The 25,910-nt window shown below is 42.2% G+C and overlaps 1 protein-coding gene across 2 annotated transcripts in view; it reads left to right on the forward strand.

The window, feature by feature from the left end:
• The window catches only part of CSMD1 (CUB and Sushi multiple domains 1), a 2,098,967-nt gene that overhangs the window by 1,252,299 nt on the left and 820,758 nt on the right, over positions 1-25,910 (forward strand). For both annotated transcript variants that reach the window (XM_003940706.3, XM_074384178.1), the window contains exon 6: positions 11,523-11,635. In XM_003940706.3, coding sequence (XP_003940755.2) covers positions 11,523-11,635 — 113 coding nt within the window. The remainder of the gene's footprint in view (positions 1-11,522; positions 11,636-25,910) is intronic.

A 25,910-nucleotide genomic window follows, 5' to 3' on the forward strand; every position in this document is an offset into this window, starting at 1 on the left:
TAGCTGGGCGTGGTGGTGCATGCCTATAATCCCAGCTACTCGGGAGGCTGAGGCAGGTGAATTACTTGAACAGGGAGTCAGAGGTGGCAGTGAGCTGAGATTGTGCCACTGCACTCCAGCCTGGGCAACAGGGTAGGACTCCATTAAAAAAAAAAAAAGAAGAAGAAGAAGAAAAGAAAAGAAAAAGAAGAAAGAGAGGAGAGGGGAGGAGAGGGGAGGGGAGGAAGGAAGGAAGGAGGAAAAGAGAAGAGGAAAAGAAAGGAAAGGAAAGAAAAAAGGAAAAGAGAAAGAAGAAGAGAGGAAAGGCTGGTGCTGTGACTTAGGCTGGGCTTCACCGTGAATTTTTAGCTTGGCGATTGCTGCTGTAAATAATGAGCTTCCCGGGCACACAGCAGGTCACAATGTGTCTATCACATCTCCAGCGGGACCGTCGTTCCAAGAGAAGTCTAAATCTCCTCTTGCAGACACTCACAGCAACCTGCCCTCCCCACGTGGTGACGCCGTGGGTGTGTCTTCAGTCCCTCAGGGCCACGCTGCTCACTCACACGTGCGTCTTCAGACCCTAGCGCGTCTCGCACGCATAGGCTGTTTGTAAATGTTTGATTGTGTTTGTGGTAGTTCACGTCGGAGTTACACTGTGTGGTGTAGAGGCGAGAGGGGCAGGGAGCACAAATGCATTCAGGAGACTTTTCCTGCAGCACGAGCAGAGACACTGGGATTTGGACTGGAACACGGGCAGTGTGTGGCTGGAAAACAAGGGAGAAGCAAAGCAGGTGAAACGCATGTGACTTGGTGACAGAATGTGCATGGTGCTAATGTAAATGAAGAGTCCATGGAGTGAGGGTGTGCCATCCTCTCCCCGAACCCTGCTTCGGTCCACTGCAGTCATGTCTTTCGGGGTGCAACCAGAAAGATACATCTGAGAACCTGTGGCCTCCAGAAATTCTGAAACAAGGGGTGGCTGTGTGCTCAACACCTGCTGAAGAGACAGATGTGGGGAGTGGGAATGGAGGCCATTTGTAGGGCAGGTGGGTTAGGGGGGTCTTTTGATTCCTGTAGGGGTTATTAAGATAAGGAGAGAAGGCATGTCCAGTCATGGGTGCTGGAGTCTAAGGCGTCCAGGAAGTCCATTCAAATCATTCTGTGTGAATGCTGTCCTGAGAATTATGTGTGCATGAAGGGACCTGGGTCCTCTGAGAATAAGGAGCCCTAGTCATTGTCCTACCACTGTTTATCTCCTTACTTCTCTAGGTTCATCCTATAAAGGCACAGGGTTTATCCAACTATGACAGTATCCAACTATAGCCACACAGACACTTGTATCAGTTTGTTTTGCATTGCTATATAGGAATACTTGAGACTGGGTAATTTACTTATTAAAAAAAAAAAAAAAAGAGGTTTATTTGGCTCACAGTTCCACAGCTGTACCAGAATGGTGCCAGTGCTTGCTTGGCTTCTGGCGAGGACCTCAAGAAATTTTTATTCACAGCAGAAGGTAGAGGGGGCACAGTCGGTCACAGGGTGAGGGAAAGCAAAAGAGAGGAGAGGAGGAGGTGCCAAGCTCTTTTAAATAACCAGCTCTGGAGTAAATTAGGAGAACTCACTCATTTCCATGGGGAAGGCACCAGCCATTCGTTGATGAGAGATCCGCCCTCATTGCCCAGACACCTCCCACAGGGCTCCACCTTCAATACTGTCAATCACATATCAACGTGAGATTTGGAGAAGACAAAATATCCGAACTATTGGCACCCTAACTGGCATCATAACATTCTAGCTGGCATCGTAACATTAAGGGTTTCATGTAGTCATTTCCACTTTATAATGTGGGGCTGGCCTTAGGGCTCTGGGAGTGTGGGTGAAGAGACCTCTTCAGCTGATCCCTCCAAGGTGCATTGAGTGCCTACTTCATCCCCAGCCCACTGCTACGTGCCAGAGAGACTAGGACAGGCTTCAAGTCTCACAGGAACTACTAACATTAAGCAAATAACTAAACAAATCACCAAGTGTCTGGTTCACGACTACACCAAATGTCATGTTGAGGTCTGAAGGGAGTGGGTGGCTGAGCAGAAAGAACACTCGTGTTGGGAACCAGCCCAACCCTCTATGTGGGTGCCCGTGTCCCAGCAGTGATGAGGGAGTGAGAAAAGAAACAAAGACAAAGACACAAGAATAGAATTTTACAGCGTGGGTCCAGGGGTCCAATGCACTCTTGCAGGGTGATATGTGATGGCATTGAGCTCTAGGCTTCGTGAGCTTTTATTGGGTGCATTATCTTGTTAATCTTACAGGCTGTGGGGAGGGAGCTGGGGAGGAAGATAGCCAGAGGAAGAGCATGTGTCTGCAGCATTCAATAGCAAATGTGGTTCTCCTAAGAAATGATAACTAGGGGTGCTGAGGTTTTACCACCCATTGTCTATCCAGGTGTTTTGGCAAGAGAGGTGCAATGTACAAGGCACCATGAGGTCTGACCACACGCAATGCATCAAGGGGTTTTTATCTCCCAAGCTTCTTGGACACAGAGCAATCGGAATTGCTCCATATGCTGAGAATATAGGCAGAGCCTATGGCGTTCCGGTGATCTCTGCCCTGTAAGGCTTTCTGCCCTTACCAGCTCCCATCTGCAAAGACCCTCCCAAATCTTGTGAGCAGAGGTTGCATTCCTTCCCAGAGTCTTTTGCCTAAGCTTACTTTACGAGATCCTCACATAAAGTCTATGTTAGGAAGAGTCGTGGGACCAAGCAGTTTTTTTCTGCTCTGCAGCCACATCGAGCGTTCCGCGTTTATAGGGTGCTCTCAGAGGGTCTTCACCACAGGCCTCCTGTTACCACTGGATCTCTGCTTTTATTTTACTGCACCATAGTTTGGATATGATCTGTGGCACAAATCTCAGTGTATAAAAAGCAAAGCAAGCCTGTACTCATTTAACTATAAGTAACACAGGTCTGCCCCTACCATCTCTTCCCACACACTCGGTGGGGCGTAGGCAGGTGAGATGATTATATTCTGCAGCAGCTCTCATCCGCAACCTCCTCACACTGTCCACCCTGTCTCGGCTGCTTAGCCTGGCAGCTCCCACACCCAGCTGTGCGGCCAGCTCTCCCTTGCCTTCAAGGTCAACAGCTTAACTCTTTCTCTGTCTGGGCAGGTGCCGAGTCTAGCTGTGTCCTGGCTCCCCTCTGTACATCTTTGCAGATGGACAGCTTTGGTTCTCTCTCTTTCTCTGGGTACCAGCATGCCTGTACAATGTCAGCAGGGCAATTATACCATTTACAGACGATAGTGAGTTAGAGCCAAGCCATGGCTTTCCCATGCTATGGCTACATGGCTGTGATAACAAGTGGAATTATATGCTTGTGCTACAAACTCGCTGAGTCATGCAGGATGTAAGTACCCTACCTGAGCCTATCCTAGATCAAAGCACAACCATGTTCCTTGCACCCAGTCATTACCATATTGAAAATGTCTGCAAAGGATAAGTCTGAGGTGCCAGGAGAGGGGATAGCCAAGAAGAAGTAGTCTGATCTTAGAGGTCAGAGTGGGTTTCCCTGAGAATGCAGCATATGATTTGAAATTTAAAGGAGGTCAGGAAGGACCAGGCAGATGCAGAGCAGGTGGGATGAAGGGCAGATGCTTCTGCTGATCTCCAGGTGAGGGACAGCCCATGGGATGATGTGAGCCAGGAAGACACGTAGGGCTTTGAATGGCACCCTGCAAGAAGTCGACTGGCTCCGAGTGTAGAAAGCAGGGAATGGGGTGGTGTGTGCCTGGGAAGGCTGGAAAGTGGAGTGAGCCAAGCTAGAGTGAGTGAGAGGGCTCAGGACACTAGAAAGTATTTTTTCATAAAGATGGACTATAGGAGGGCACATGGACAAAGCTAAAGGTGGTGGCTGGAGTCATGGGAGTGGATGATGGTACCAAGAGGGTTCGTTATGGCCATTGGTGTGGATTGTGATGGAGCCTCAGAGAGTGTGCCCAGGAAAGAGAGAGCCAGAGGGAGAAAAATCATTGTCAGGGAGAAAGAAGCTTTTTTCCAGAGACAATTATGAATTCCATGCCAAGTAGAAGAAATGTCTCATAGAAAGCAGTAGTTTTGGCTGGGCATGATGGCTCATGCCTGTAATCTCAGCACTTCAAGAGGACAAGGCAGGTAGATCACCTGAGGTAAGAAGTTCGAGACCAACCTGGCCAAATAGTGAAACCTCATCTCTCCTAAAAATACAAAAATTAGCCAGGGTTGTTGATGTGTGCCTATAATGCCAGCTACTCAGCAATCTGAGGCAGGAGAATGGCTTGAACCTGGTGGGGAGATGTTGCAGTGAGCTGAGATCGTGCCACTTCACTCCAGACTGGGTGAAAAGGTGAAACTGCATCTGAGAAAGACAGAAAGACAGAAAGAAAAGAGGAAAAGAGAGAAAGAGAGAAAGAGAGGAGAAGAGGAGAGGAGAGGAGAGGGAAAAAAAAGCAAGAGGGAGGATGTAGAAAGCAGGGGATGGGGGAGGGAAGAAAGGAAGGAAGAAAGGAAGAGGTAGTTTTTTATTAAAGAACTGTTGAATGAAGGGTCTTGTATGGTACACTTTTAAATATACCATATGGGTGTTTTTATTTTATTTTGTTTCATTGTTGTCGGTTGCTTTTCCCCTGATAGTATATATGTGTGCACAAAACTTTCATATTAAAGTTCTAAAGACATTGATAACTAGGTAAATATGTGTATGTGTCTGTGTATGTGTACATATATATTTCCATCTGGGTATAATTGTCTGTATTTGTATGTGTGTACACACACACACTCACATAGAGCCTCTTTTCATCATTTTTCATGTTCTTGCAAGATAAGAACTACTTTTTATTTCATTGTCACTTTTCCTAAACCCCAAAATAAGAGTTAGAACAGTCGTGTAAACTCGAAACATGTTCACGAGAGAGCTGATTTCACTTGCAATGTGAATAACAGCCAATTCAAAACATAGTATGTCAGGAACTCTCTGTTTGATCAGATTGTTCTATTTAATTTTCACAAACAGAGATAATGAAACACCACAGTTCACATCATTTCTATTGCATGTCCACAAAATGTAAAAAAAAAAAAAAAAAAAGCATATCTTTTATATGACTTTCTCCCCAAATTGACATGCAGCTGGTCTCTTCCAAGTAATAGGTCTATTACATTTCTTAGTCCCCCCAGTGAGGTGAGATCATTTAAAGTCTCTCTCAATAGCAGTAATGCTTTCTGGCTTCTGAGTCATCATAGCTAAAGAGATTTAACTACAGAGGAACCCCCAGATATTTCTCTGATGACTTTCTAAAGACATAAGAAATCTGGCTTAATGTAAGAGAAGTACTCAAACAAAGCAATATCACAAACCATTAGCATTTCCAAATGCATTTTAGAAAATTATCCCCATAAATTGACTCTACATTTTGCAAGTCACATAAGCAAAATGCATGAGTCACAGATACAGAGTGCGGTAAAATGTTAGAACAATGTGTTATATCCCATCTGAGAAAAGTGAGGCTGAGGGAGCTTCATGGAAAAATGAGTAGGAGTATGTTATAAATAGAATCCTGAAATGTATGGTACAATTATTTGGAGAAAGAGAAACAGACTGGCCTGTTCTATTTAAGCTCAAAGGAGGTCATCGTAACTGTAAGGATCCCATGAGTCCTCCATTTATTTTTACTCCTAGCAGAAGCAAAACCCAGTTGAATCCTTTGAAAGAAATGAATTTGGCAATGCTTTAAATTGCTTAATTTGGCATTCTTCGGGGAAAAAAGCGAGAACAGCCAATTCCTTTTGCCATTTCTAAAGGAGCTGTTCAACATTCACACTGAATGGCTTTGTGGGTTTCCTGACCTAGATTGAGATGCTCCAGAAATAGAGCATGTCAAAGTTCCCTTCAGAAGACCCTTTCTCAGCCTGTTACTCTGTGCTATTCTTCTTGTCACTGCTCAACCCCCTTCTTTTGTAAGACCCAATGTCCCTGACCTGGCAAGCTCTGCTTGGTTCCCCCAGGCATGTGCCCTGTGTTTCTAAGACATCAGGAGAGAAAACTGTCAGTGCGTGGCAAATTAATGCACAAAGACGTTGGTTGGTCCCTACCATTATTTCCCCTATTCTTTCTCCCTCCCTCCCTCCCTCCCTTCCTTCCTCCCTCCCTCCCTCCCTCCCTCTCTCTCCCTCTGTCTCTTTTTCTTAGTGCCATGGTGTGATCTTGGCTCACTGCATCCTCTGCCTCCTCAGTTCAAACGATTCTCCTGCCTCAGCCTCCCAAGTAGCTGGCTGGGATTATAGGTGCCCACCCCCATGCCCAGCTTTTTTTTTTTTTTTGTTTTGTTTTTTTTTTGTATTTTTAGTAGAGCCAGGGTTTCTCCATGTTGGCCAGGCTGATCTCAAACTCCTGACCTCAGGTGATCCACCCACCGTGGCCGCCCAAAGTGCTGAGATTACAGCAGTGAGCCACTGCGTCCGGTCCGCCATTCTCTTTTAAAGGTTTCTGCTTTGAATCTTGTGCTCTCTGTTCATGCCAGTTTTCCGCCACTGGCCACATAATTTCTCCCTTTCATTTACCAAACTATCTGTTTATTAGAAAACCAAATCCAGCAGACTTAAAAGAAGCTTGGCTATCATCGGTGGGAGACTTCCAGGAAACCTCAGTCCAACAGGGGTAGACCTTCAGTCGCTGGTCATTACAGAAGGGGTTTAAACTGCATGGATTCGCTAAGGTTATGGATAGATAAGAATGGTGTCACATTCTAGTGTATTTCTTTCTCTGTCTTTTTCTTCAGGATTGTTCTAGAATGAAAAATGGGATATACGGATTAAAGGCTGTATTTCTGGTTTGTTTTAAGCCACTTTTTGGAGGTATGGTTGACATATAAAAGCTATACATGTTTAATGTATACATCTCATCAAGAGATTTGCTTTCTATTGTGGCCATAACAAATTCACACAAACACGATGGATTAAAACAACACACGTTTATTGTCTTCAGTAAGTGGATTAGAAATCTGTCCTCTAAAATCAAGTGTCAGCTGGGCCGCGTTCCTCTCTGGAGACGGTGGGAAAAGCTGTTTCTTTGCCATTTCCAATTCCAAAGACGTCGGCCGCTTTCTTGTCAGTCAGGAGGGTGCAGCTCTCAGTGCATCACTCTAATCTTCGTCCACGGGCTTCTCTTCCTGGGACCCTCCGGTCCCGCCTCTCTCTTCCACTTGAAGGATCTTCTTTACATTGGGCCCACTGAGTAATCCAGTAAAATCTCCCCATCCCAAGCCCAGTAAGTGCATTGTTCTGCAAAACACTCATGAGCCAGCTCAGGTGACACATGTACTGTCTCTGGGGAGAAGGACCTCAGGCCTTGGGCATCTGTCTGTAGGGGGTATGATTCTGCCTACCACAAAGCCATTCAGTTGAGTTATTTTCCTCTAAATCTTAACTGAAACATCAAATTGTCAGGAAGTTCACATTTGCATCTACTAATTTGAATAGTAATCAACTTCCTTTAAATCATGTGCTTTGTAATGAAGAAACAATTGTGTTTATAGCATCAACTTTGTGTCAAATGAGAGCTATAAGATTAGTTCCCAGCCCTGTAGACAGCACTGGAATAACACACAGTTCTAAGGCCAGGTTTCATGTAGAACAGCCCCTTTTTCCAAATAAACGACACAAACAAGAAGTGAGCATTTGTCTAACTGGCAAGACCAAAGCAAGAACAACCCCCTTTCCCAAACAAACAACAAAAGGCTATGGACATGTGTTTAACTCAAAGGTCAGATCAGGAAATTTGTGTACAAAAATGACTTTGGGGTGCAATTCATTTGAATGGCTTCATCATGGAATATCAATTGTATAATTGATAAAAAGCCCTCGCCCTTTCTTTTCTATAAAAGGAATCTGTGAAGGGTTGGGTGTGATGGCTCATGCCTGTAATCCCAGCACTTTGGGAGGCTGAGGTGGGGGGATCACCTGAGATCAGGAGTTTGAGACCAGCCTGGCCGACATGGAGAAAACCCATCTCTACTAAATATACAAAAATTAGCCCGGTGTGGTGGTATGCGCCTGTAATCCCAGCTACTCGGGAGGCTGAGGCAAAAGAATCACTTGAACCTGGGAGGTGAAGGTTACAGTGAGCTGAGATTGTGCCACTACACTCCAGCCCGTGCTACAGAGGGAAACTGTGTCTCAAAAAATAAAATGAATTTGTGTGAAACTTAGGCTGTTATGCATCATCTAATTACCTTCTAGCTCAGTATTTTTACAAATCACCTCATATATACTAAAGCAGGGGTCGGCAAACTATTACCTGTAGGCCAAAGCTGGCCCGTCAGCTAAGAATGGCTTTTACATTGTTAAGTGAATGAAAAAAGAAAATCAAAAAGTAAATATTATGTGACACAGGAAGATTATATAAAATTAAAATCTCAGTGTCCGTAAAGTGTTAGAACACAACTGCCATTCACTTGCCAAATGCACCTGCAAAGTTGAACAGTTTCCAACAAAGACCACGTGACCCATAATGCCTGAAATATGTTCATGCCCCTGGCCCTTTACGGAAATATTCTGTTGACTGACACAGAACTGACATTGTTGTAAGTAGGTATTTGGAAATACAGATGAGGGTAAAGAGGGGATTTGGGTGTAGGTGATGGTAGAGAGGGGATTTGTTTGTGATCATTATTAATGTTGGTATGCCAATAAAATGCAATTCCAGGCCGGCACAGGGGTTCACACCTGTAAAGCCAGCACTTTAAGAGGCAAAAGTGAGAGAGTTTCTTGAGGCCATCAGTTCGAGACCAGGCTGGACAATATAGTGACATCCGCAGTCTCTACAAAAAAATTAAAAGATTAAAAATACATCCAGGCATGGTATGCACATATGGCCCCAGCTACTCCAGAAGCTGAGGTAAGAAGATGGCTTGAACCTAGGAGATGGAGACTGCTGTGAGCTATGATTGCACCACTGCACTCCAGCCTGGGAGAAAAAGCAAGATACTGTCTCGAGAAAAAAAAAAAAAATCCACCTGGTTTTTGCAGTCAGAACCATTAATAAATATTGTAATTGAGAAAATATATATATATTTAAAGCAACAACGAAACGAGCAATGATTGAAGTTGTGAAAAGTTCAGGAAGGACACGCATCTTCCTACGCTCACTGACCTTTTGTACTCCTAGTCTTATATCACCGTATTAAATAAAAGCTGACAGGGCATTGAATAAACATCGGTGCGGTATTATGAGCGCTTTGGGTGCTACCAACTGTGTATACTTTGTACATTAGGATAGTATTTAATATGGAAAGGGCAGGCTTGCTTCTGTGCTGAATTTCAGTGTATATCTACGTGGTTTTGGTTTTTAAATTTTGTATGTCTGCATTTAACATTTTTTGTATGTGTATATAGGTCCGCATTGAACACTTTTGTATGTGTGTATGTGTGTATATAAAAATAAGTATTATGATTTTTTTAATATACAAAGAAAATGGTTTTTTTTAAAGTATTTGTAAGCTCAATGAGTATACGTGAGCCGGATAGACTGTGGGGTTTTTGAATCTAGTGTTTTAGGCCTTCTCAGTATTAGGCAAATAAGTATGTGGCCTATAGAATTTGTAACATAATCTCACCAGGGAAAACAAAACAAAACAAAACAAAAAACAAACGAGGTGATTAAATGTGTCTTTGAGTCAGCTGTGTCCAGCTGTCACCAGCTAGTACTACATAAATCCAAGCAAATAGGCAAATCTGAGAAGTGTGCTCTTCTTACAGAAGCTTATTTCAAACAGTGACATAAACACTGTTGCAATTGGTTACAGTCAAGGTTTGGCTTTTAACTTAGAGTGGATACTGTACATTTTTAAATCTGAGAATTGGAATAGAGCACCCTGACATTAGAAAGCTTGACCATGTATTTCATCTGGTGCTGCTTCCTCCAGGTAATAGAATAAGCAGGGAAATGCTCTCCACACAGGCGACCCTTTGTAGCAAATCCTCTGCATAGAAATGAGATCCCCAGCTTTACCAAGTGGCTGCGGTGCCCACACACAGCACCACAGTTCTTCAAGTTCCTGCTAAAAGCAGTTTGGTAAAACCCCTACAGATCCTCTAGGTTGATAAGCATCGTTTTGAAAATAGATTTGGTTACCAAGATGACAAATAATTTTTCAGTGCATAACCACTTGTAGAGCACGTGGAGAATGTGCTGGAGGTACATCCACATGTGCATGTATATTATCTCTTTCAATTCCTGGATGTAGGTATTTTCTTGCCCTGTTCATACACTGGGAAACTGAGATTCATAATCATGACCCCCTCTGTGGTGCCTCACCTAACACAGAGTCAAGACAGCACACAGTCCTGTGTCAGAAGCATCCTAGTCCAGTGATGCTCATGCCACTAATAAACTATACACATCCCTGTGCCTCTAATGGGCAGGAGCTTTAATATCTTAGGATGCTTTTATTCCTTAGTAAGCACGCAAGGTTTTCAATAGTAAGAAATAAAACACATGATTGTTTCTGACAACTAAACTACACGTTATAAAGTGAACTGGATATTTTAAACAGCTTAACCAGAAATTGATTGCATCCTATTTGTAAAAGATTAATGGACTACTTTCCTAAAACATAATTTTATTCCATTTCAAATCTCTTGCGCCCTTCTCGTCATCAATCTCACAAATGGTCTTCTTGTTTACTTGGGTAGGAAAGGCCAGGCTCTGAGTCCTGCAGATGAGACGCTGGGAATATAGTGTGCTACCAAGCATGAGAAACAGTTTGTTGGAGTCTACTTCAGGTTAAATAGAAGTCCTAAGTCTTGTGGCCAGGTGCAGTGGCTCACACTTGTAATCCTAGTGCTTTGCGGGGGCTGAGGAGTGTAGATTACCTGAGCTCAGGAGTTCGAGACCAGCCTAGCCAACATGGCAAAACCCTGTCTCTACTAAAAATACAAAAATTAGCTGGGCATGCTTGTAATCCCAGCTACTCAAGAGGTTGAGGCACGAGAATCACTTGAAACCAGGAGGCGGAAGTTGCAGTGAGCCGAGATTGCACCACTGCACTCCAGCTTGGGAACACAGCAAGACTCCATCTCGGAAAAAAAAAAAAAAAGCAAAAAAGAAACAAGAAATTCAAGAAATTATTAAGTCTTCAAATAAGTAAAGGCAGAATTTTATCATTTGCCTATTTCTTTTCCTTTTATCTGATTCATTGTGATTAAGGCCCTGATGAAAAGAACTAAGAGATCAGAAGAATAGCTTCTCCTACATTCACCATTAATAAAGGAGAATCAAAGTATCAAATATTTTTGAAAACATTCATTCCACAAGGGATTTAGCATTTACGTTTGGGCAAGGATAGATTTATCCTGATCATTTTAAGGTTCAAAGCCAATTAATACATGGCCTCTGTTTTAAGCATCTCCAGATAAAGGGTTTAAGTAATTGGATTTTAGAGTGGGTTTGATATAGGACATTTGCTCTGTTGGTTTACAAGGGAGATTTTTTTTTCCTCTTTCTCTTCTCTAGGCTAACTGGCATGAACCTTCCCTCTCCAGTTATTAGTAGCAAGAATTGGCTACGACTCCACTTCACCTCTGACAGCAACCATCGACGCAAAGGATTCAACGCTCAGTTCCAAGGTAAGAATGCTCCCTCTTATTAGGGGGAAAAAAAAAAACAAGAGCAAAGTTTTTTCTGATCCTTTCTAACCATGAAATTCTAGGAGTAGGAGAGATAAATAGCTCGAAAATGGCTTCTAATTCCTTTATTCACAGTTCCATTTGGAATTCATGTAGTCAACAAACAGCAACTTGTTAGTAAAGCTCTATCACTGTCACAATACACAGGACATGGATAGTTTCTTGTTACACTGGAAAGATTGCTAAGTTTTAATCATAGCTCTTCATTATTATGGATTTTAATTATTATGTACCTAAGGTGTAAATATCCACAGCAGTTTGGCTCTTGTATTTATCTGCATGCTAAGAGTGCTGCAGCATAGAGGTTGCATGAAAATGCACAAAAAGCATTGTAATATCACTTTTAATCCTAAAAGGTCTTCACAACACAAATGCCCAATTCAGTAATTTACACATAGTGAACCTTGACGATTCTGGATTGCTTGCAGCTGAACAAAACGTGGAGTCTATAATCGTTAGGAAGGAGTTTGTTAAAGAAATGTTGTCTTTCCCTCTGGTTTCTAACGTTTATACCTAGATCATATTGTATCATTTCCTGTATGTTTCTAAAAATGAGTAATCCTTATTAATACAGCAAAAAAAACTATTCAATTTATTAAGCGGTGCACTGAAAACCATTCCACTTGCATTTCCAAATTAAAATAATATGACTGCACTTGCAAATAATAGACCTTCCTGATCGAACTGCCTAAGCTTTCCCCATGTTGTGACCATGAGAATGGTGGCCTCACTGAGGCAGCATTGCCTGAACACCTGCTACGTGCAACAGAGGACACCAGGCCCTGCAGTGCCAGGGAAATCACAGCATCCTCCATGCTCCAGGAACTAGTAGGTCAGAGAGACGGTTTGCAGTTTGTAAATAACTCATGAAAGTCAGAATGCAAAAGGAACTCATTATAGCTCCTGCTGGAGATTTTAGTAATTTTTCAACAAAAAAACTAGTTTAAATATCTCTTATCTTCCACATTTTAAAATCAATAACACTTTCATTGTTTCCTTCTGGATGACCAGTAGAAAAATAAGGGTAATTTGCAAAGAATGAAATACAGAGGGTGCTGAGCACACACTAATCCAGCAGCTTTTTATTTGCCACACAGTGCCTGGAACGCAAGATATAAGCAGAAGTTGCCTGCTTTAGAATCCAGGGACAAATTTGTTTCACCAAAATATGTTTTTGTTTTTGTTTTTTTGGTGGGGGGTGCGGGGTGAGGACAGAGTCTTGCTTTGTTGCCCAGGCTGGAGTGCAGTGGCGCGATCTTGGCTCACTGCAACCTCCGCGTCCTGGGCTCAAGCGATTCTCCTGTCTTAGCCTCCCAAGTAGCTGGGTTGCAAGTGCCCACCACCACAGCCGGCTAATGTTTTATTATTAGTAAAGACATGGTTTCCCTATGTTGGCCAGGCTGATCTTGATCTGACCTCAGGTGATCTGCCCACCTCAGCCTCCCAAAGTGCTGGGATTACAGGCATGAGCCACCACAACCTGCCCCAAAATACATTTTAGACCTCGTCGGAAACATGGTCCGCCTCATCATGCCAGAAGGTTCTCAGTTTGATCTCCTTTGGTTGCAAATAAGCCGCCCTAACATTTGTTTGGAGTGAAACTGATGCCCTTTCACTTCACCTGGGGCCCAGGCACGACCTGTCCTCCGTTTCTGCCCCTGCTTGTGTTTGCCTTTGTCTTGTTATTGCCGTACGCTTGGGCTGCAGTCAGAACCCACTAAGTGTGGGATGGACACATTGGTGGTGGGAGGTGGGGTCACACTGAGACTGGGTGGGTGTGATTGAGGAAGACTCCAGGTGGTCTGGTAGGGAAGTTCTATCTGCGTTTTCTCTACGCTAATCCACATCTACGGATATATCGGTCCCGTCCCTGATTTAATGTAAGCATAAGTCAATATTTACAATGCCATTGGACCTATTATATAGATAGGTCGATTTATAGATTTGATGCTAAAATGTTAATTGATCTTTTCCTAGAGCTCTCAATAATTGAACAGCATTGAACTGAAGAAAAATTTCTAAGTATTTTTTTCTCAAACCTGATCAGTGAACTTGGCATTTATATCTGTAATTGAAAGAAAGGTAAAAAAATGGAATATCAAATTTGAAGCTGCTCCAGGATGGTAGAAATAAGAAACTTATTGATTGGCAGAAAATAGCCATCTCTTAGATGTATCAGACATTGATTTTAAAAGTTAAAAAATATACAAAATTAATGACGCTATTTTATAGAGATTATATAAATTATATAATTAAACAATACAATTAAATTATAGAATTAAACTATGTGTAGCTTATACACACTTCAATCTTTTATATAAGTATAAATTATAATTATATACCTTAGATATAGTATAATATATGCTTAATTATATATTTAAATATAAACATTTATACTTAAATTATAAAGTATATATAATTATATATAGTTAAATTTATTATAGCATATATTTTTATAACAATGTATAAAGAAATATATATTTATAGAGAGATGTATATGTGTGTGCATATATATATATGCACATATTATTTTATTTATAAGGAAAGAGGAGTCAAAAATGTTGCACTTAATTCTAAAACGGTTAAAGGTATGAAGGTTATCAGGAGGAGTAAGCCTGGCTTCACAGAATGTATTAGGAAACATTTCAAGGCCGACTCTGAAGTTCAGCTCTAAGACAACATGGTACAATGAAGTTACATTTTTTTTTCATTAGCACATAGGCCTCATTTAACAGGGGACTTCGTGCTTAAGACCACGTTTAGGCAGACCGCCTGCAGAAGGCTGGGTTCAGTTCTAGACGCCACCCTCTGAAGAAGAAGAATGACCAGAGAACTGCCAGGAAGAGGGCAAGACGCAGCAGACGGAGGATGTGAGGAGACGGAGGGGGCTCAAGGTGCGCGTGAGGCAGAAAGGAGCCACGTTTGTTTTTCTGGCTCTAGAGAGCAGAACTGTCACAAAGGAATGGGAGCTACAAAGGGTGGTTTCTGCTGCCGATTCTAGAACAAACGTAAGACGGCAACTGCGCAGGATGAGATGGCCCCTCTCAGCGTTCCTGCCAGCCATCCAGTGGCCGTCCTTCCACACGGGGCTGTCCTGACATTTTGCAAGTAAGATCCTCAAGGCCGTTCCTTCTGAGGGCAAATGGAAGCCTTCCTGTCATGCAGGGAAAATATTTTGTTCAGCTGAGTCTTCCCTCTTGTCTGCGCCGGGACTGAATACCGGGAAGCCCAAATTGTACCGTACTTTTGATGTCGACTAAACACATTGAAGAAGGAAAACCTGATATTCTTTGTGCCAACACAATTGCAAAACAAAGCATAGTCGATCGATATTCAAGAACTAATAAGACAACCCCAATAAGAGTAGTGAAAACTTACATAAACATTATTATGTTAATTTCTTATCTTTCCAAATGCTCTGTCAAATGACCCGAATCATGTATATATGATATATATAAGACATAAATACATATATAATAGATGTGTAATATACATACACATATATATTATGGAGAAGAAGAACATTTTTAAAAAGAACATACATTTTTATGCTTAGCATATGTTTTATGTCATTTTAACATTATCGTAGTCACCTTTATCATTTACGCTCATTTGTGAGAATATAAAAATTCCATTAGTGTTATTTGGATTGATATGATTGCAGATTATCTGGCATTCCTGGGAAACCCTTTGAGGTTCCTAAACTATGGTTCAGCCCTCTGGTGGTCTCTTTCTCTGAGAAACTGCTTTGTTATCCAGAGTATGATGCTTGGATAGAATTGTGTAACTTCTCAAAAGCAAATAATATATTCTTTTTAACTTGGTGCTTTTCTTGGTCAAATAAATGACAGCCAACATAAAATATTCTTTCTACTCTTCCCTTATGTGTTTAACTTTCATCTGCAAATTCTTTATTCTCTGAGTCTTACGCTCTCTTCTTTGACTTTCACCTTTGTAATCACGTGACCAAGTCGCGCCAGAAGCGGTAGTAGGGTAGATTGACAAGTAAAACTCTTCTATAGCTGCTACTCTTAAAAAAATCTGTTCACTTTTAAAATAGCATTGTGAACTAAAGAAGTGGAAAATGCAGACAAAGTCCACCACATACATACAATACCTTCTGTATCTGTTGGGCTACGGTTGAATGACAGATTTATGCAGGACATATTATTTCTTTAAATCAGCTGAAAATTGAGCCCATTCTTTATATGTTGCCTCCACCATTAAGGATAATTATATAAATGCCTTGTTTAGCACAATCCATCATCTAGACATTTTCAACATCTACAAGACACATTTTTGGAAAATATATTAATCTTGAACCATGAGGGCCCCCTTGCTGCTAAACAGCCATCTAAGCATTGGGCTCCAGTTTTACACACATTGACCTGGCTATTTATAAAATTACAATTTTCACAAAATGAAATTCACATTGATTTTTTGTAACTGATAAATCATTTTGAAAGAAAGTGTTTGTAATAAAATTCCAATTTATACAGGGAACACTCATCTCATAAATCAAGGGAAATCCTGACAGTAGCATAAAGCTTGTGTTGACACCAATAATTAGCTTGTTTTTCAGTTATAGTTTCATATAACTATTGATTTTCCCTTTCAATTAAAATGAAGGCCTTTACATAAAATGAAGACTTTCATCTTATTAGAAAGGCATTTTGAGTTATTAAAAGCCTCATGTTCCCAGGTTAATTCTCATTTGGATAAAAGGTATGCATTCCCCATTCTCCCATGCTCACATTTTCTGCGATTTGAAAGCAGTTTCCAGAGCTCTCTCTAGGACTCTACCTGGATTCTGGTGGCATGCCTGGCTGCCTCTCCTTTCAGAGCAGTGTTCAAAGCAGCAACAGCCATTATCTAGAACCCAGAACGTGCTCAATTACGATAATGGAAGGAATGGAGGAAATCGAGTGCTCCTGTTCCTCCCAAGGCCCCAGGGACCATGGCTCTGCAGAGTGTCTAGAAGCTTCCACACGGGCCTCCTGCCTGTTTTCATGGCAGCAGTGGTCGTCCCTTACTCTCTTCTACCTGAGGGAACTGTTAGGTAGGTATGGACACATACAGTATTCTTTCAATCAAAATGAATTAGCAAAATGTCTTGTAACCTCTAAATAATTCTGAAAACCACTAATCCTCTATGAGAAAAATTGTTTCAATAAATACAACTCGTTCAAATCAGAAACGCATAGCCACTTTTCCTAAGTACCTGCTTTAATTTTTTTCAGAACAAAATGTTCTTGCAAAGTCTCAATGGCAGAGCTGTTAACCCTTTGGAAAAGTGCCCGTCTATGTGTTCCAAGCTACTGACTCTTACTCCACGTTTCATTAGGTACTTACAATTAGCCAGTACCACTTCTGCCTGTGTGTCTTGCTACCTTTCTCTACAAAACAGAAATAATCATGCCCATCTTGCAGAATCACGGTGGGTTTCTAATCAAATGGAAGAAACGTGGGCAAGAGTTTTGTCAGGCCCAGGGCGTGGGAGGGAGCTCACCACACTGGGGGCTTTCCTCATGCTCCGTGTCACCCCCCCAGCCCAAAGTAACCAAAGCAAACAGCTCAAAATTCCAAATTTTAAAACATAAAGAACACAACAATGACTATTTTTTTTTAACACTGTTAGTGGAAGTCTGAACTGATACAACCTTTTTAGAAAAGTGTTTTACCACGAAGCTGAACATGAGAAATCTCTAGACCCTGCAATTCCATTTCAGGTACGTGCCCAACAGAAATAAATAGCTGTGTACAACAGGTACAGAGAATGTCCACGGGAGACGCATGAGCCGTTGTCAACCACTGCAAATGACCCAAATGTCCGTTAACCGTAGAACTCATAAATAAACAACATATGTTCGTACAATGCCATTCTAAACAAACACAGAAGGAGACAAACTACCTCTGTATGGAACAACATTGATGACTCTCACAGACAATATTTCATCCAAGAAAAAAAAAAGCATAAACCATATGATTCATTTATGTGAAATTCAGGATATTGCGAAACTACATATTCACGTGGATGACCATTAATAAAAAAGAAAACTGTCTACATAACACTTCCATGAAAAGTGTTTTCAAAAAAGATGATCAGAACAGTCTCTTCCAAAGAAAATGATGAGTTGTTTACAATTTGCTTGCAAATGGAGCCAGACAAAATTACCCAGAGAATCCCTCCTGGATATCATGGCGTTACTGGATGGCAGAACAGAAAGAAGGTGCATCTCACACCTCGGTGAGGGAGAGATGAAGGGATGTGGCCATCATCACACGGCTTACACGTGGTAGAACCGGGATGTGCACACAGCCTGCTGCTCTCTGGGCTTCAGCCTTTTCAACTCTGTTTCTCCAGTGACTTGCTGTACTGCTCCCACTACTTACAATCAGAACGTGTTTTAGTTGGGGATGTGGAATAGTGATTTGATTTTGTGATATAGAAATCTTAATGAAAGGAGAAACATTTTTGGATAGCTCTAGTTTAGTCACAGCTTTATGACTCAGGTTGGTCTATTCTAAGCAGAAACCTGACAGGCCACTGTCCTGGTCCACTGTACTGGGTCCCCCTGGGCAGGCCATGCAATGACAGTTTCTTAGCCCCAACCTATTCACCTTCATAAACGAAGATAAAACAGGCATGATTACTTTGTTTCTCTCAGTATATTAAAAAGTCATAAAAGTAGAACTTCATTCGGTGCCAGGAGCAGTGGCTCATGCCTGTAATCCCAGCACTTTGAGAGACCAAGGCGGGTGGGTCACAAGGTCAAACGTTAGAGATCAGCCTGACCAACATGGTGAAACTACATCTCTAGAAAAAAAAAAAAAAAAGAAAAAAGAAAGTAGCTGTGCATGGTGGCGTTCACCTGTAATCCCAGCTAATCAGGAGGCTGAGGCAGGAGAATCACTTGAACCTGGGAGGCAGAGGTTACAGTGAGCCAAGATTGCACCACTGCATTCCAGCCTGGGTGACGTGACAGAGGGAGACTCTACCTCAAAAAAAAAAAAAAAAAATTCATTCTGAACAGCTTTTTGGTAGGGAAAATACACTTAAACTTTAGTTGTAATTATTTTGAGTAGATATTGGGGGTAATTTCTTACTAATATTGAAACAAGAATATCTTTCTAAAGAAAAGTGTGAAATATTATTCATCAGAGATGTTAAATTAATGAACAAAAATCTCACACAGACTAATGAAATAAATGAACATTTGAGTTCATGCAAGAATTTTAATTCAATGTACTTTCACGTATTGATTTATTTTAAAGTTGTGTCTTTGAAATATTAATGCAGGACAAATGTTTGCCATTACATATAAAACCACTCAAACTAAATCCTTCCCTTCTCTAAACTTCTAAATGTGGTTGACTTTGGAGAATTGGGTGCCAACAGTGTTATCCAGTAAATCACAGCTGTTTAAAGCAGATTAATGTTTGGCACTGACTGGGAGATGTTAAGTTCTTATGCTTGAAGAATGTAGCTTACGTAGGTGATTATTCCCTTGGTAAATTGTCTTCCTGCAATTGATATCTTTGTGATGTAGAGGAAGAACTTATTCTGGTTTTCAGCAACAGCCCTAAACCACTCTTATTCTTCATGCTCTCTGTCTCATGCAAGCAGTATAGGCAGCCAGATCCACAGATAATGTTTCATGTTTATTTGCTAAATGTCCATCTGCACCTCTTATGGGTAGGTAGCGGTGTGCTTCGGCATGGCAAGCATTACTGTGTATACTGCTCATGTTAGGAAGTTGTCCACCAAAGTCTTCAGCGTTTACACTGACCAACTAGTCATGAAGTCTGGCCTTCCCTCCCCTGGCCTGCTGCCCTGACCAGGTTGGCGAGCTGCTGTAGCGATTGCTCCCCAGCTAGTTACCTACAGGATAATGCAGGGAAACCACAGGTCAATCACAGCTGTAGGGCAACCAGGAAACCTTCAAGGCCACAGGTTACGTTGCTTGCTCTCTTAACCATCTGAATCAGGCTTCTGAATTGAATGGTGAAGCTGTTGCTTCATGTCATAAGCGATCCAGGCTGAGGCAGTGAACTTCGCTATTCCAGCAGCTGCCTGACTTCACTGGAGATCCATGCCCCGTGTGGAAGGACAGTCCAGATGCCTCAGCGTCTAAGTGGCGTGCTCAGAATCAGTCCAGAGATGGGTTTCAAAATGGCAGAGGAGCAAAGGAGGCACGTGGCAGCCACTGACAACTGATTATTAGATCCTGGACAAGGTTCCTTTTGTACACCTGCAGAATCTGGTTTCCTCAGACTGCTTCATATTATGTCAAGTTGGCATTGAGTCACCCGTTTGTAAGGCCTTTCTTTGTCACAGCAGTTTTGAAGAAGTGTCTCTGAGGGCTCCCTCCTGCTGGCCCACTCAGTCTCTGTGGTAGACTTTAAAGGCTCATGAGATTCCAACCAGGTTCTTGCAGAGTTGACTGTCGCGTTCTCTACCGTAGTCAAGGTGCCATAGTCCCTTCTTGTAGTTAACTTCTGACCATGTCTACACAGTCTACAGTTTACAGACCCAAAGAATGTAACAGAGAAATGGTAGAGTACAAAGTGTTTTTCTGTAGATACTTTGAAATTTGTGTTGAAAGTAATAAGAGCTTTGCTGTCTCAAGACACACATCCCAGGCTACAATTCAGCTCGTATGTCCATAATGGTTGATAAAATGTTGAATTATTTGTATCAGATGATAAATATTCACTGCCCAGGGAATCCCAAGAGCCTCCCAGCTGCAGCTACTCTAGGCTTTCTTACAGAAGGCCTCAGCCCTGTCCCCCATAAAGCCTTTAGAGACGTCAGCCTGCTTCAGACCCACTCAATTAAAGTGCTCAGTGTGCTTGAACATCATCCGTTACTGTATCTGTGATGAGCGTTTATAAATCATGGTGTTTAGCTCTGCAGATACAGGAAACACAACAAATAGAAATGTCATTCTTTCTAGAGAAATATACACCATGTCTCGAGAGCACCTACCTTGTCCTCATTTTGTAAGGCACCAAGTCTTCATTTCTTAGCCCAGACAGTGTTTCATGTTTATTTGCTGCACGTCTGCAGGCCCCTCTTGTAGACAGCATGTGCTTTGGGACTTCAGGCATCACCCCGCACATGTTAGGAGGTTGTCCACCAGGGTCATCCGCATTTACATGGGCCAACTAGTCGTGGGAGTGTGGCATGTCAATAAAGAATTGAGTCTTTAAAGATAATTTATTTATTTAGCCTCCAAAAAGTTTAAAAGTCTTTTCCTAGTTAAAATCTTTTGGTGGAATAAAACCCCATGGAGTTCATTAACCTGGGCCCCGTATCTGGTCATGCTGCGCCCTGTTTAGAAATCGCTGGAGGCCCACAGGGTACAGCAGGAGGAAGAGACGCTCTCCACGCTGTGTCGCCATCCTCCTTTTCAAACTCATCTTTTAATCCATATTCCAAGCTTCCCATGCTCCTGCTGCAGACATAGACTGCGGGTTGGACACTTCACCCCTGTCCCGAGCTCTCCCTCCCACCAGACTTTCCATGCCCTTGTCAATCCAGAAAAGTAACAAGTCTCAATCATTTCTGGAGATTTATTTGCCAAAGTGAAGGATGCATGCTAGGGAGACAGGTCTATGCTCTTCTCCGACAAAGATATTAAGGGCTCCATATTTAAAGGGGAAAGGGCAGGATATTGAGAAGTGCACAGTTTTCATGTAACAAGATAGGGGAAAACAATCATTCATGCCTTTGTCTGGCTCAGTGATTCTGCATTATAAGATGACATAGAGAAATGGGGCAGAGGAACGATGCAGGGAATCTGCATTTTACATACGATAACACAGACAAAGTGAGTTAGGGGAGCAGCCAGATGTGCATTTGTGTCTGATGGGCAAAGGGAGTGACCTGTAAAGATAAGCTATCAATTTACATTGCCATGGTGAAATTTTAACAGAAACACCTTAGAGTAAAGATCTTGCTGCTCACTAGGAATTTCTTTATGGGAATAAATATGCAGACGTGTGTAGCTTTTCATCTTGTAGCCATCTTATTTAGGAATCAAAAAGGGGAAGGGAGATTTTCAGGACCCAGTTCCCAGCTTGATTTTTCCCTTTGGCTTAATGAGTTTGAGGTCCTGAGATTTAATTTCGTTTCACACCCTGCGACCATACCTGTTTATTCCCATTCTTCTTTTTGAAGAAGCTGTTTCCAGTGTTCCAAATCAATATCAATTACTTGTTCATAAGTTCCCTCATAATACTTTTTTTTTTTTTTGGTTTCTTTTTTTTTTTTTTTTTTTTTTTGAGATGGAGTCATGCTCTGTCACCCAGTCTAGAGTGCAGTGGTGCAATCTCGGCTCACTGCAACCTTCGCCTCCCAGGTTCAAACGATTCTCCTGCCTCAGCCTCCTGAGTAGCTGGCACTGCAGGCACCTGCCACCATGCCTGGTTAATTTTTTTGTATTTTTAGTAGAGACGAGATTTTACCATGTTGGCCAGGATGGTCTCGATCTCCTGACCTCGTGATCTGCCTGCCTCGGCCTCCCAAAGTGCTGAGATTACAGGCGTGAGCCACTGCCCCTGGCCTCTGATTTTTTTCTTACACCATCCTAATATCACTCAATTCCATGAAATGCATTTATATGTGTGGACAGAAAATTTTCTATTTTTCTGAAGAGCAAAAGCAGTAAGTTATTTGTCACTTCCAGCATCCAGCAAAGTCATCTTCAGAGACTCAGCATTCACTTCCTATTCATGGAAAGACTCCTAGAATATTTCAATGCCTGAGCAAAATAAAACCACAGAAAAGGGGCTGAACAGTCTGCATTCGTTAAAACATCTGTGTAACACCGTAGAGAGATGTAGGCTTTTGGAATCTGAAGACCTTTGTGACACTAAGCAAGTCTCTCAGTTCCTTTAAAGGTTGGCTTATCCAGCAGTGATGTGGAGCTAACCACAGCTGCCATTCGGGAACCATAGCAGTCAAGTGAGACAAGTGTGACAGGTGTATGTTCTAAGGGTGGCGTGAATTCTACAGCGTCCACTGGTTATGAGGTCTGTGCCCCGTGGTCTCGTCTCAACAAGATGAGTGCGGCGTGAGGCTGCTCACCGCATTCGCCCAGGAAGTTCTCCGTCACCCATTACAATCGTAACACTTTAGAAACGCAGAAGTAACTCTTCACAGGAAAGAAGTTGGGTCTCCTTCTCTCAGGAGTTCTCTAATTTATTTTTCCTGTCTCTGATCCTATGCAAGCTTCTCAGGCAGTTAAACTGGAGTGCTGACTCTGAGTGTAGGTGTGAGGAGAGGCGCCCTTCAGGATGAGCAGAAGGAAAAGCGGAGCTGGGCACATCTTAGGGTGAAGCACCAACCGCCCAGGGGCAGAGGTGATGCGTCACTCTCCTCACCATGTCCACAGACGTGTTTATATGTTACTTTCAGTGCAGTGCCAACTAACAATCAGAAATGCTTTTTTAAATACATAAATCATAGACTGCAGGTACATTGTAAGCATTAGATAGAGGAGCAGAATTAAAAATTTACTGACTCTCTCTGCAGGGGTTTAGAATTTTACTTATAGCCCTTGAAAAATATTTGGATCACATTCCCCACTGAAATGGTAATGTAAGTTATGGACTGTCTCCCTGGATACCAGATTTCACAAACATTTGTACGAACTTTATGTTTACCTGAAATCTTAGGGGTTACAAATACAATGTCAAGGTGAGAATTAGGTCTATCTACAGAAATTCCAGATTGCAATGATCACTTCTCATTAACGGTGGGCTATAAAAGACTCACTTTACAGAAAGGTGATAGATGTGACTAGGTGGATAGACAGATAAATAGACGAATGGACAGGATTTCTCATCAGCAGATCCAGGCGGGTGCACCAGAATATGAGGGAAGAACATGCTGAGTGAGCGTGGAACTGGGAAGAAAAGGAGAGGATTCCAGCCTCAAAAGGCAATTTGCTAGGTTAAAAAAAAAATCAAGAGTGTTCGGATAAAGTGGAATTAGATTTGACATTTGTGGAAAATAATTATGAAATTTAGTTTTGAGCCAGAATATGATTGACATGGTAAGGTACTTGGACTTCTGCCTTTGGTACACAAAAGGTTGCTGATGCCACCCTGGGCAGATTTGAGAGAGAGAGGGCAGAAGGGCCACGGTGGCTCAGAGAGAAATGGGCATTTTGCCACAAAAAAAATTCAGCCACCATCGGGCACCTTTTTCTTTCTCAGTATGAATGTCCATTCAGTGAGCAGAAATTTTGCAAAGCGTTTATTTCCCAGTTCGAAGTTTAGAAATCCTTATTACTTTTTATTTTGCTAGAAGTTACCTGTCTGCACTATTTGCACTGAATAAACAGGTTCTAACAAATACTCATGAAGTCAAACAATGCGTATCATAAATCGGTAGAAATAACTCAGCCTACTAAAAACTGTGAAACAAGTGGAAATGTGAAGTACATTTTATTTTCTGAATATGTAAAATTGCTCCCCCATCTGTCATGATGTACGTGCAGAAAATGATCAGCTTCAGAAGTTAATGAGGAAGCCTGGCCCTATATGCCAACCTGTGGCACCATTCTCTTTCTTTCTACCTTCTCACTATCAAACAACTTCAAAGAGAAGCTTCAAACCTTTTAAAACCATTTGGCCTCTGACCTACTAAACCCTACCTCGTGAACCTTCGCTACATTCTTCTTCTGTTTGTGTGTGTGTGTGTGTGTGTGTGTGTGTGTGTGTGTGTGTGTGTTTGACAGAGTCTTGCTCTGTCACTCAGCTGGAGTGCAGTGGCTCCATCTCAGCTCACTGCAACCTCTGCCTCGTGGGTCCCAGTGATTACCCTGCCTCAGCCTCCCAAGTAGCTGGGATTACAGGCATGCACCACCATGCCTGGCTAATTTTTGTATTTTCAGTAGAGATGGAATTTCACTATGTTGACCAGGCTGGTCTGGAACTCCTGACCTCAGATGATCTGTCCACCTTGGCCTCCAAAGTGCTGAGATTACAGGCATGAGCCAGCACACCTGCTCCCCTCTACCTTCTTCTGAGCCCAGTTTCCTCCCACCCCTACGCGCAGAACCGGAGCAGGGCTCTGCCTCCTCCCCTCTGCTACGCTTTCCTCTGCGGAGCAGTCTGCTCCCTGGATAGCTAAGTCGATGCTCAGTGTATATACATGGTGATTTTTCACTTCGCTTTCTCCCTTGCTTTCCTTTGTGCAACTAGGTAGCAAGTCTTTTAGACTCTTCCTTTGCAGTTTGTTTGGTTTGCTTTGACTGCTCTTCGCCATCACATCTCGTAAATTCTGTATCCCAGTTCCCTACACTTGTGTCTTTACCAGCCTCAAACTCCAAAACCTCAGCCCCTGCTAGTCCTCCCTCCTCTCTGTGCTGTGTAACTTTCCCTGTGGCAGACAGCCTTCCTCCTCCTTTTCATCTGTATACCACATCCGTTGTGAACTCTTCTCGGGGTGTTTTACTGCAAAGGGAGGTCTCCCCCTTCTGAGTTAAGCTGTGAAAGGCTACTTACTTTTCTATGGCAGGCCTTTGTTTCTTGATCAGCCTTGCATTTGATCATCAGTTATTCTTTAAATGGGTGCTGCTCAACATGCATCCAGTAGCCCTCTGTGACCACAGAACCCTTCAGATGCAGCTGGTTCACACAGAGACATGCTGCACGTCAGCACATGCCAGACTTTAAAGGTAATACGGAAAAATGACTGAAGATATGACACGCTGAAATACTATTTTGGATATATTCGGTAAAATTAAGTATATTACAAAAATTGATTCAACTGTTTTAACTTCTTTAGTGTAGCTAAGGAAAATGTCCCATTGCATTTGTGGCTTTCTTTTTATTCCCCTTGGACAGCAGTGCTGTAAACCATCTCAGGTCCACCAGAGATAGTAGTGCCTTTCCGTGAGGACAGAATTGGAGAATTTCTGGAATGCTGGGTAAAATCCCACTTCATCCTTCAAGCTACCTTCTGTACCCATTGGTAATCTCTGAAGTTCTCTCAGTAAGGGCAAAATATTTTGGTTTATTTAACCTTTCGATTTATAAAGCAAAGTCTCTATGAGAGGCCATAGTAAAAACTATATTATCATGTGTTCTTCAATCTGAATGAGTTTCTTAGCTGCATTTTTGAAAGTAAACACAGGATAAGACATATATTAAATTTTCCAGTGTTTGAAAGAGAACGAATTACCATGAAAGAGAAAAGGAT

The sequence above is a fragment of the Saimiri boliviensis genome, chromosome 13 (genome assembly GCF_048565385.1).
Source record: "Saimiri boliviensis isolate mSaiBol1 chromosome 13, mSaiBol1.pri, whole genome shotgun sequence".
NCBI lineage: Eukaryota > Metazoa > Chordata > Mammalia > Primates > Cebidae > Saimiri > Saimiri boliviensis.